This window comes from Aphelocoma coerulescens, chromosome 12 (assembly GCF_041296385.1).
Source record: "Aphelocoma coerulescens isolate FSJ_1873_10779 chromosome 12, UR_Acoe_1.0, whole genome shotgun sequence".
Taxonomy (NCBI): Eukaryota; Metazoa; Chordata; class Aves; order Passeriformes; family Corvidae; genus Aphelocoma; species Aphelocoma coerulescens.
This window is the reverse complement of record NC_091026.1, coordinates 1,539,642-1,551,945: the sequence shown is the minus strand read 5'-3', so window position 1 is coordinate 1,551,945 and position 12,304 is coordinate 1,539,642. Positions and strand designations below refer to the sequence as shown.

The following is a 12,304-nucleotide window of genomic DNA, read 5'->3' as shown; positions in this document are numbered from 1 at the left end:
AATATTCAAACCAGAAGTATGTTTATGCATTTACAGATTTAGGATTCATTGTTTGCTTTTGTCTTTCCTTATCACCCGTGCAAAGCGATTTTGATTTTTCAGCACCAGGCTTCCAATATTTTGATATTAATATTATTCATGAGCTGGCAATTATCACTAAGTTAATCACTAATAGCAGAAGTAAAAATTAAAGACAATATTCTCCATGGCATGCACAGTTTTTTAACAGTTTTCTCATTTCCAATGACTTAGATTAGCTGCCCTTTGATGCTTCTCTAAGATGTTACAATAAACACTGGCACTGACAGTGAATTGTACTATGGGATGTAATTGCTGCTCTCCACACTGGATCAAAGAGAACACATAGATAGTAAAGGCATCTATGTTAAAAGAAGCATTATGAGCTGAAAACATGTATTTTTGATCTATTCAGGGCAGACTCTGCTTGGCATCAAGGGCCTGGCTGTGTTTAAAATCCTCTTATTTCATTCAAATCCAAGGCAGTGCTGAGCCCTGTGCAGGTCCATGCCTTTAACCTTCAGAGGGTTAAACATATGGATGGATTCCTCAGCTACTGGCATGGAACAGGCAGGGGTTAAAAAAAAGTGTTGCCCAGAACAACATCAATATCCTCCATAAATTATATAAATATTTCAGCATATTTGTCATGTGAGAACTAAACCTGCACCTCCCTTTCCCTGTCTTTCCACGGGGATGTGCCTGTTAAAGCACATGACACTCATTTTACTGAGTAATTCCAGAGTGCCTGACAGAAGGACTCACTGCAGTGATGGCTCTGTTCTCAGCTACCCTACAAGACGTCCAAAATATTGGATGTTTATTCCAATATTCTTTTTTTTTTTCCTTTTAAAACTTAAGCAGCTAGTTGCTTGTCTCTTGTCAAATGGCAACATCAGATCTCTCTCCAGAAAGCAGCAGTGGGTGGAGCATGTCTACTCTTACCTGTACTCTGAGTGTGTGGCAGGGACAGCTAGCTGGGAATGGTACAATGGAGCTGGACAGCAAAACTGGTGCAGAGTATTTAAAGACCTACGACACAAGGAAAAACACAAAGTCAAACCACCAGGTGTTGAGAAAGGGGCTTTTTAGGGGAAGGCAGGTGCTGACAGGAATATTGGAAACTCACGAGAACGGTGACTGAAATTTGAGGCACAGCTGTCAATTCTGGATCCCGGGGGATAGAGGGGAACAGTCCCAGCTTTTAAATGCACACATCAAAATGACGGTGAGGAGCTGTCGCAATGAAGAATCAAAGGTTTGTTGCAAGGTTAAGATCAAATGCCAATTTAAGGCTTGGGGTTTGCCTTGCCACGCGGAACGAAGGCAAAAGCTGAAACACTGAGGGATAAAATCCCTATGGAAATGAAGCTTTAGGCTTGCATCTTACTCTGCACCAGTCAGGCTGTTCTCTGTTCATGGAATTAAAGCACAGTGCTCTGCATGAGGAGGGAGAATGCAATGGACATGGACATAAAGCTTTCTTTGAGCCCAGCAATCACAGCCATATTGCAAAATACACCATTTGAAAATGTGAAAGAACCCCAGTTTCACCAGTGTTTTAAGCAATATTCGAAACTGTGCAGTAGCAGTTTAATTGCTGTCATTTGTTCAAAGCGTAGAAAGAAAACAAAAAAAAAAGCTTTACAGCACAAAGATATTCTGCACCCCAGATCATTAGATTGGTATTGTTTCACTAAATCAAAGAGGAGCCTCAAAACCAGACAAGGGGTCACACTTGAAGGAAAGCTTGGAAAATCTTTAAGCACCACACAGCACACATCCCTGCATTCCTGGTGTTTGTGCCAGGAAACATTAAACAAGGCTCAGCACAGCAAGTCCTCCATGATAAATCCACCTAATCAAATTTCTTAGGACACAGCATTCTTCTAGGAAATCATAAAAAAAAAAAATCAATATCTCCTAGCTCTTTGAGTGGGCACCTATGGAAGGGGCCATTAAACTGAAAATCGTCATTTAACTTGTGATCATCCAGCCTGACAGTTAACAGAGGACGTGTGTGTGTCTCTGTGTGTACACAAATGCACTTTTTACCCCCCCACCTTTCTCTTGGTGTCTTGACAGAGGTCTCAGAAGACTGATTTTGATTCTTCTGCATCCTGGAGGCTTAAAGTGAATCCTGTGAGGTCACTTTCTTCAAGATCAAACAGAGTGGTTAAGCAAAAGGAAGTCAGGCTTTGTTCAGGAAGGAGTGAGTTACTAATCCTTAGGAAAAAAGACAAGGTCAGCCTGTTCTGATTCCTGCTGCCAACACTGTGTCAGCAACTGCATGGCCAGGATCAGCTGGATTTTCTGTTTAAAGGTGGTAACTCCTGTACAGTACTCGAGCTTTTGGAAATACAGCCCAATCCAGACACAAGGCACCTCACCAGTGTGGGATGTACCCTGCTAACACCTCACAGGGCACAGGTGCTCATGGGGCACCTTCAAACCACTTGGAAAGATGAACAATTCAAAAGAAAGATGGAGAACATCACTGAAAACATTGATGGGCCATGATCAAAGCAGCCAGAACATGCCAAAGCTGGATTTTTTGTCAGGAAAAACACACGAGATCCACACAAGAAGTTGCTCCACACAATCCACAGAGCTGGGGCAGCAGGTTGTGAGTGCAGGGCATGAGTGTGACACCGGGCAGGGGAGCTGCTCACACAGAACTGCTGCCTCCTGCCTTGGGATAGCTGGTTTTTTCCAGTAGAAGCAAAAGAAGGAAATGGAGGAAATTAGTAGGAGAGTGCCCCAGATTCCATTTCCACCACTCTCTTTTTTCTACCCAGATCTCTCTTTCTTCAGAGAATTAACCAGTGAAATATGAAAGAATATGAAAGAATCTCTCTGGACTCAGATGTGCTCAAAAAAGCTTTTTGAACAGAGCTTGCTCCTGGCTCTTCCAAAACAATTCTGCCCACAGGGCTCCATGAATCTGTCCTACTCTGACCTTCCCGGGTTCCAAAAAAACCTGAGCAGCAAAGAAGGAAGTTCTCCCTATGGTCTTGTTTGTACTCACCCATAGCACAGGACTGGGGTCAGGAGCTCAACTGCCCCGAGTTCCTGTTCCAAGATGCAGCAGAAACGCAACAGTCCCGTCCCCTGAGAGCAAATGGGAAGTGCCAGAGGTTTGTAGGAGGTCCCTACACTGCCACAGGGGTGCAGGAGGTGGCACAGGTGACAGGGTTCAGCTGCAGGCTGGCACTGAGGTGCCACCACGTCGCTGCTGTCCAACGCACCAGGCTGGATTTCAGCTGCTCCTCAGATGGGATCTTTGTCCCACCCCGATGGAGGAAACACAAGGTCTGCATTCTGCTCTGAATTTTAAAATTCAGGAATAGCTTGCCTCAGTGTTTGGGTTCCTCCAGATTCCACTGACTAAAGTCAGCCTGACAGTGATGAGGCTCAGGCTTTACAGCCTCTGACTAATACTGATTTTACCCAAAGCATTGGGGTAAATCTGCTGATGCAATTTAAGATTCATATGTGGCATTTTGTGCCTTCAACCACCTGCCAAAACAGCTCTTGCAATCATTTACTCCTCTGCAATATACCAGAGAATGTTTAAGGTTCCAATGACTTCTTTTTGTTTGGTTTGGTTGGAGTTTTAATTATTTTTTAAACTTCACAGCTAGATTATGCAATCAGCCTTCAACACAAGTTTGCATTCAAGCTAGAATTCATTTACTAATTTTTAACACCTAAAGACATCAGAAGAAATACATTTCAATCATTTGGAGGAGAATTAATCACTTCTCATGTTCACAGTCTCACAGATAGTCAGCCCTGTGAAGATTAGTTTCCACATCTGTAGTTGATGTTCTTCAAAGGATGATTTGGGATTATAAATAGAGCACAGGTACTTCAGCACCAACACGGGACAAATGACTGAATTGACAAATGCAGCTCCTGGTAATTTCAGTTCCTGACCCATTGCTGCAACATCCCAGTGCCCATGGAAGCTTGGCCATTTCCCACTTCCAGGCCAAGTTCCTCCCAGCTCTCCCCAAGTGCTCACAGGAATCCCTGCACGAGGTTCTTGTGAGAGCAGATGAGCCAGCCAGTAAAACCCGAGCCAAATGTGCCCCAAACCCTTGACATCTCACTCCCCAGCAGAACAGGAGAAACCCAGCTCCTAATGGAGCACACAGACTTCAGGCAGGTGTGGCTGTGCCTCTCGCTCCTGTGTAAATCCCATCCTGTTTGCCATTAGAATCCACTCAGTTTAACAGCACTTCCCTGTCCACCAGCAAACAGAAACGACCATTCTTTACTTTATAATCTTTCAGTTTAGAGCCTTGCTCAGATGTACAAATAAAGAGAAATCGCTTACTGGTCATCACATAAAGCCACAACTATTTTTTTCCTTTCATTTTCCCTTCCAATCCCTAACAAGCCTCCCAAACTCAGCAGACAATTTTCTCAATACTGGTTTTTAAACAACCTGGGAGAACAGAACACGGGGCCATTAACCTGGACTTACTTTTGCTCTAAGAGGTTATCCTGTGCTTTCTCAACGTGCTCTGAGCCAGGAGGTGCTCCTGGCACAATTGGGAGCCTGGAGGCAGCTTGTCCCCTCTCCCTGCACAGGACACCGTGGTGAGCACGGGACATCACCCACCCCTTGCTTATTCTGCTGCTGTTGAATTTTCAGCAGGTGCAAACCTGTGAGTGGGTCAGAATTATTAAACCATCACTGTCTGAGAGCTTCTTCCTACAAGAGCTTCCAAACAGAAAGCCTGAGACTGTGGTCTCAGAGACTGAGGGAAATGGGTGCAGGAGCACAGCTGGAAGGAGCTTTCTGGAGTTAATGATGGGGCTGATGACAGGAGCTGCTCCGTACCTTCACTGCCCTTTGCTGCTGCACCCTCCCAGAGCCACGACTTCAGTCACCTTTCCTCCTCTTGCCTGAAACAACTGTCTGTTCCCCTCCATCTGCCAGGATTCTTCCCTTTCTTCTGGGACGTTTTTCCATATAGTGCATGTTGCAGTGAGGATGTGGAGAAAACAATCCCAGCACAGGCTGCTGTCCTGCCTCAGGTCCTGTGTGCACCCATCCTTCTAAAATCAGCTTGGAAGCAGCAGGACGGGCAGACAAGTTCACCCCCCTGTTTAAGCCCATCCACTCCATGTCACCCCAGGTAGCTGAGAATGGTTTGTTTGATTGGAACTATTGAAAGGAGCACTTCCATTTCCCACTGTTTTATCCTGTTGAAGAATAACGTTATTTTACAAGTGGAAATTTTCTTTCTCATGTTGATCCAGAGTTATGGCAACAGCTGAGATAGAAAAGACTGCAGTTAAAAACTAGTAAAGTCTGTCCTGTTCTTGTTTAACAAATCCAACCATGTCTTTCATGAGGAACAGCGTCTGAAATATAATCAGAAGGATATCCAGATAGGTAATAAACAATAAAAGTCATAATAATATGGACTCACATCAACTCCAGCTAAATGCTTGCTAATTAACAAGTTTATTAACCTGCTAGAAGTGTTTTCAGAATGAACTCCCTGACCCAGCCCCTAGGACAACTTTTTGGAAAGCAGAGAAAGCAGCAGGAAGCTGTTCACAGCAGCTCCTGCTGTCCCAGCCGAGGAGTGACTGCAGCTGGCTGTGGCTGTGGCCACTACGAGGTGATTTAGCACATGACACATTCCCATTTCCAAGGACAAATTCCTACTGTTCTGTACCTAAAATTCACAGGGCAGTATGATTTTGGCTCGTGAAGTAGCACTGAAAAACCTTCTCTGATTTCCTATTCATTTCACCCCACTGGATGTCCAGCACTCTGCAGCCAAGCACGGCCAGGAGAGGCTGTGGTGGCACACAGAAAATATTATGTTTTTTCACAGTGTTGTTATTATTAATAAACTTCCTGGCACACTCTTTTGGATGGCAACCCTACAAAATTAAATGCTGCTATTGCTTTTATGGTTGCATACATAAAAACTTACAGCTCACAGCAGAGACCACCACGCACTGCAGGAGACCACAACTCCTCCCTCCATTCCCTCATTCCCTGTGCACAAGATGGCTCTTTGTGCACAGCTTCTTGGACACCAAATCCCAGGGAGGCAGCAGGACAGCTCCTGGCAGGTAAACACCAGTGTAATTACTCTGCATGGACTTTGAGAGTCAAAAAACTCACCCACATATCACAAACAGCACAGCCATATGTTGCAGAGCTGCTCTGTTGGCATCTCCCTCCTTCCATCTCTGCCTCCCCTTCCATGCAATAGTCAGGACCTGGTTAAAAGCATTCTAGAATGCCATTTCCTTTTCACACAAATGAAAGATATTTTCACCAGCTACAAGGATGCTCAATAAAACCTGCAGTTCCAAACGAGCAGCACACACAGTCCAGAGTACAGACCACTGAATTTTTGTTCCAGAATTCATCAGATTTGGTTGTCATCAAAACGATTTAATAGCAGCATTTGTACACGGCGCAGCATAAATGCAGACTGGGAGTTCTTGTTTGGAATAATGCTTCCCTTTGTGTATTCCCAACTCAAGTGCCCACAGCTGGATTTTTCAATGGAATCATCAGGCACACTCTCACTGACCTCTCCTCTATCAAAGGGCCTGCAAATAATTATCATCTCCTGGGAGAATGGAACCACGACAGTCCCAGCATACTAAACAAGGAACAGCCATTATTTTGTCCCATCCTGGAACACAACACTTACTAGCATTACAGAGAATTACAAATAATTATTATAAACTTTTTCTGGTTTCATGAAAATGCAGTACCAGCCGACACAAACAGGCAGGAGGGGACCCTTCTGCATCCCTGCACAGTTTGCAGGCAGCCTCCAATCCTGGGTTAGCTGGAACTAGGGTGAATTTAATTAAGACTATTAATATGTTGACACTTCTAATTACAAACATTTCTTTTTAAGTCTTACTAAAACCCCATCTATGGATGTAGAATAATTCACAGGACTCATAAGATGCACTTGTGTCAGTTGTGCTTACTGGGAGCTGTCAAAACCTGTAGAAAAGACCCCACACAGTCCCAACCCAGAAATTAAGAGCAAACAGACATGAGAGAAGGAAACTATATTTTAGATTAAATCAGAAAATGGATATATTCACCACATCTTTTCTGTGTTTCCCACATCATTAAATTAGGTCCCAGAAATCCTCAAGAAACTACAACTGCCATTACAAAACACAGCCACATTTCTAATCTCACAGAGCAATAACCACAGTAAACCCAAAGCTGAGCAGTGCCAGTTGTACATATTGGATTTGCAGCTGATGAAAGAGCCAAAATAGCAAAGTACAAAGGATGAAATTACCCAGATTCAGCGTGAGAGATTTACAGCAAGGCAAATCCTGTTACTTAAAACAATGCTCCAGTGACATATGTTCTATTCAGTGCAGCAGCTGAAAAAATGCTTTCACTAATCCAAGTAGTGTGACACTGTTATTCAGCTATTTTTAGAGCAGCAACAACCAGGCTTTCTACACTTTAAGATGTAAAAAGATATTTTTATCTTAAAAAAGGTGCTTTTAATGGCAAAAATCTTTGGCATATATATATTACAAGAACACTGACAGAGTTGTTATATGTAAGGTTTCATCTGAAAACTTACTCCTGCATCGAAGAACTGGTGTATAACAGTTTAACATATATTTTCAGTATTCAGAACCCGTTAGTTTTTAAGAACATGAAGATTTTCTATATACATGCGTTCTTAAGAGTAAGTTCTTAAAAAAAAATCCCAGCTTACATTTTCCTCTTGCCAACAATCAGCATTAGCTCTCTTACACAGGAGTTAAAACACAGAATTAAAGTAGGAGGCAGAGTCCACATCTTGTTTTCTACAGCAACGTGCTGAGGTGGGTACAAGACATCAAAGGTGTAAGCAGCAAAGCAGGAAAATACTGCACCAGATGGGTCTGTAAATAAGACTGCAACCTCACTGTTAAAGACAGCAACATGCAGGGATTAAATATCCCTTACCCCCACATGATAAGCACTGTATGAAATCCATTCCCTGCTGAGAGTTACAGAATCCCCAAATCCCAGGACCCAAATGCAGATGGACTCCAACACAAACAGAACTGTTCTCCCATGGATAAACACACAGCAGGATGTTTAAAGCTGATCCATGCATACCTGGAAGGCTGCAACCTGTTTTCTAAGTTTACTTTTTCTATTTCAACTTCCTACAAAAGGCTCCACATTTATTTTGACTCTAAACCATTTCAACTTAACCATTCACCCCTTCAGCACAACACAAAAGGCTAAAGAAAACTTTAAGATGGATTCCAATATTCTTGTGTTATTCTATTTGAGGAGTTTGTTTTTGAATAGTTGGATTCACTCTGCCTGTGTGTGGATGGTGCTACTGAACATGGAGCAGATTTACTCAAATCAGGGCACTCAGAGGCACTGTTAAAGAACTGGAAAAGGCTTGGGATGACAACTGTGTGTGTTTCATGCAGGATCCTCTGGAAAGCTCAAATTTAACCCTTAAGGGGGCGGATGGTTAACGGGGGTTCAGAACTGCAAACAGAGGTACAGCAATTCCAAGCCCCTGGACTGGGGGTGAGGACAAATCCAAGGGCCCATTCCTGCCTGGTTTGTGCCCGTTTTGGAGCAAACCACCTGTGTGTCCCCATCCATCCCAGCACCGCCAGCACGGGAACTTCGGCATCGTCCTCCAGAGCGGCCGAGCCCTGAGCCCCGAGCCAAGGCTCAGCTCCCACAGGGGCTGCTCAGCCTCCAGCCCACGGGAGAACCAACTCCTGTGGCAACCCTCCAGAAACTGCTCCAGGGAATAATAAGCAATTAATGCACCTTTAGGTTCTGCTCAGCATAAACATAACAGCAAAATCACAGCGACATTTTGCCTTCTCGATACCCCACTGCTCAAGGCTGCACTGCATGTCCCTCTGTCTGTATTTCTGTGCTGAAAAGACAGATTGCACTCTAATATGACAAAGCATTTGAACAAAATGGAAGAGAGATCCTTGACTCATCATAGACAGAATTCCTAGCACCCTGCATTGCTGCTTGGATGCAAAGTGAAGGGTTTCCTCGTTTTTTTCCCTGCTAAACATAGACTACTCACTTTATTACATTGTGTTTTTAAATACCCATATGCACAAACACAATCATCATCATCACCATCTAAACATGTTTAATATACAGAGCATTCATCTGCCAAAAAAGGTAACACCCTAAAAATGGTTCATGGAAAGAAACCTACCCAACAATAAACTGATCACTACTCCCACTTCTGGAATCCTCAACACAGATATCAGAGACGTGACGACAGATGAAGAAGGAAAAGGTACTCACAAATAACACCTTCTGCAAGCCATCCTTGAGTGGGGGGTGGGCTTGGTATTTTTATTTTCTTTCACACAATCTGAGGTAGAAAAGCTCTTTCTTAAGGAGAGAAAAAAGTGGGGAAAAAAAAAAAATCACATTCACAGCTTTTGCACGCTCATTCAGGCTCAGCCACGGTGGAACATCACGGATAAGTAAGCTGGTGATGTAACCAGCATCAAACACTGCATCAGATAAACCCAAAGGCTCTACAGGGTTATATTTTGCAAAGCCAAAAGGTTTTTCCCAGAGAGGAGGTTTAGCAAGCATAAACCAGCCACGCTGTTCTCACATTCCTGGTGGGCTCGCTTTCTGCTTCCAGAAAAAGTCCCAAAGCTGTATTTATTGTTCAACTTCATCACCAAGAAAAAACAATATGCTTTCTCATTTGATATTTAGACGGAAATATCAAAGCACCAAATGTTGCATTTTCGAATGCACCATCTCTGCCTGCTCACTGTAGTACAGTCCAAACCAAGAAAAGGCCATTGGTCCTTTTATCTCCATGGAAACAGCAGCATCTGTGAAGACGAACGTATTCCCTCTTCCCTGCAAAGTCAATTTATAGTCACATACTATGACATAAACTGATAAGACAGCAAAGCTAATCAGCAACTAGAGAAACAGGAACCTAAACACGAGATTAAGCTCTTGCTCAGGAGAATATTCCTCTGTATGCAGCATTTGTCCTGTGAAAATTGCAGAATTAAGAACCAAATCAAGCTGCTCCTGCGAGCTGCTGCAGGTTGGGGATTTGTGAACTTCCCAGTTTGGCTAACAAGGAGAGTGGCTGAATATTTTATACAATTAGCTTCTAGCTTCAATCTCCAGTTATATCCTACTAAATGGGAAGAGATTTAAACAAAGTTGCTCTTTGCAAAAAAAATTACTGAAGGATTATTACTTCAGTGTTACCTTTTCCCTGTGAAAGAGCTGTCATCTTTAATAGCAACAGCAGAGTGAGAAGTTTCACAACTCTACAGACTACTGCCTCCCCATCTCCCCCCTTTTTAGCACCACCAGTGGTGCAAACACTTCAGCACCATCCTGCTTGTGCTCTAAGAGCCTCCTCTCCAGGGAAATGATCATTTCTACAGGCCTGATGAGTCACCTCGACTTGATTTTATTCGGTGGTACTTTGTGAAAGAGAAAACCAAACAAAAAACCAAAGCAGCAGACCCCACAGAGCACAACAATGTGCTTTTTTCCTCCCCTCCCCTGCATCCTGCCCGGCTCTGATGCTCAGCACTCAGCCCTGACGTTCCCAAGCCAAGCTTCCTCCCTTCCTTCATGAATCAATATAATGACCATCTGCTCACATTATTAAGTTAAATACACACCAGAACACACTGATGAGGGCAGCTCATTTGCCATGGTCAAGTGACCAGCTCCATGGCCAGTTGTCCCATTTCCAGAGGGAGAGGGGGAAGTGGGCAGCCAAATCCTCCTGATGCACCTACGCAGCTCCTGGGGCTCACGGGGAGCAGGAACTGCCAAAGATGCTGCAAAACTAAAAAAAATTAAAAAAAAAAAGGGAGAGGCAGGAGATCTTTGGTCCAAACTGATTTGCAAATAAATTAGGAGTGACCTAATTGCAGCCTCACAGTACCTGAAGGAGCCAAAAATGAAGATGGACAGAGACTATTTACAAGGGCCTGGAGCAACAGGACAGAGGGGAATGGCTTCAAACTGACAGAAGGTGGGATTAGATGGGATATTGGGAAGGAATTGTTCCCTGGGAGGGTGGGCAGGCCCTGGCACAGGGTGCCCAGAGCAGTGTCCAAGGCCAGGCTGGACACTGGGGCTGGGAGCAGCCTGGGACAGTGGAAGGTGTCCCTGCCCATGGCAGGGGGTGGAACAAGGTGGTTTTTAAGGTCCGTTCCAACCCAAAACACTCCCTGATTCCATGATTCTGTTTAGCAGAGGTGCACTTTGGTTTGCAAAAGCAAATTTGATGGTAATTTGTAGAACTGTCAGAGCAGCCACAGCCCCCAAGTCACATCACCATGTGCTGGTGCCATGGCAATGCAGTAAGAAACCTGTGGGGTTCCCCATTCCCCCACATAACTGGCCTGTAGTGCTTGGATCCAGCATCAACAGGTACTCCAGGGGGATTCATCTTAGGAAATAAATAAATAAATAAATCTTAGGAAATAAATTCATCTTAGGAAATAAATAAATATCCACTTGACGTGGTGCTGCCCCACCCAGCAGAGTGAGCTGCACAGAATCCATTCCCAAGTATCTCTGTTGATACAGTTCCCAAAACCTTCACTGGGAGCCAGATCCTGTAACTCCAACCCACAGGGGCTCATGGCACAGGTCAGGCACCTGAGCAAAGTGTCCCCATGCCACGTGGAGGCCTGGATTGGGGCATCCATACCTTGAACACAGATGTGCAACACTGCAAGGCACTGACATGATCACAGGTATCTGTCAGCTTTGGAAGCTGAATTATCTTTTGCACAAATTAAGATAATTCAGAGAAATACAGATTTAGAGGAGTGTTCTTTTCTGCTGCACAGCCTAAAGGTATCTTGCCTTCCAGGGAAGCTTTATAATGACTCAAATACTGCCTCATTTTTAGCAGGTATCAAATACAGAGCACTGGAAAAGTACAATTTCAAGAGGTGCTTGTGTGTTCTGAACTTGCTCATCACAGCCACCAATGTATCACATAAATGATAAATGCCTGCTAAGGAAACAACACCATCCCATAAAGAAACCCATAAAACAGCTTTCCCAGCTATTGCAAGGTCAAGTAGCTCAATCACCAGTGGCATTGAAGGAAGAGAATATACAGGCTTGGTAGCTTGGTGCATTCTTCTGGCTTTAATTCCAGTTTCTGCAGATGTCTGACAGTGCACAGGTTGAATGAAAAGTGAGGAATGACTTACACAGGTATTCAGAAAGGTGCTCCCTGGCTGATAG

At 44.0% G+C, this 12,304-nt stretch overlaps 1 protein-coding gene across 6 annotated transcripts in view; it reads right to left on the bottom strand.

Moving 5' to 3' along the window:
• Positions 1 to 12,304, bottom strand: part of IQSEC1 (IQ motif and Sec7 domain ArfGEF 1) — a 281,157-nt gene that overhangs the window by 158,389 nt on the left and 110,464 nt on the right. For 4 of the 6 annotated variants that reach the window (XM_069027864.1, XM_069027865.1, XM_069027866.1 and 1 more), the window contains one exon: positions 964 to 1,050. The exons of the other annotated variants lie outside the window; for them this stretch is intronic. In XM_069027864.1, coding sequence (XP_068883965.1) covers positions 964 to 1,050 — 87 coding nt within the window. The remainder of the gene's footprint in view (positions 1 to 963; positions 1,051 to 12,304) is intronic. 6 annotated transcript variants of the gene reach the window in all.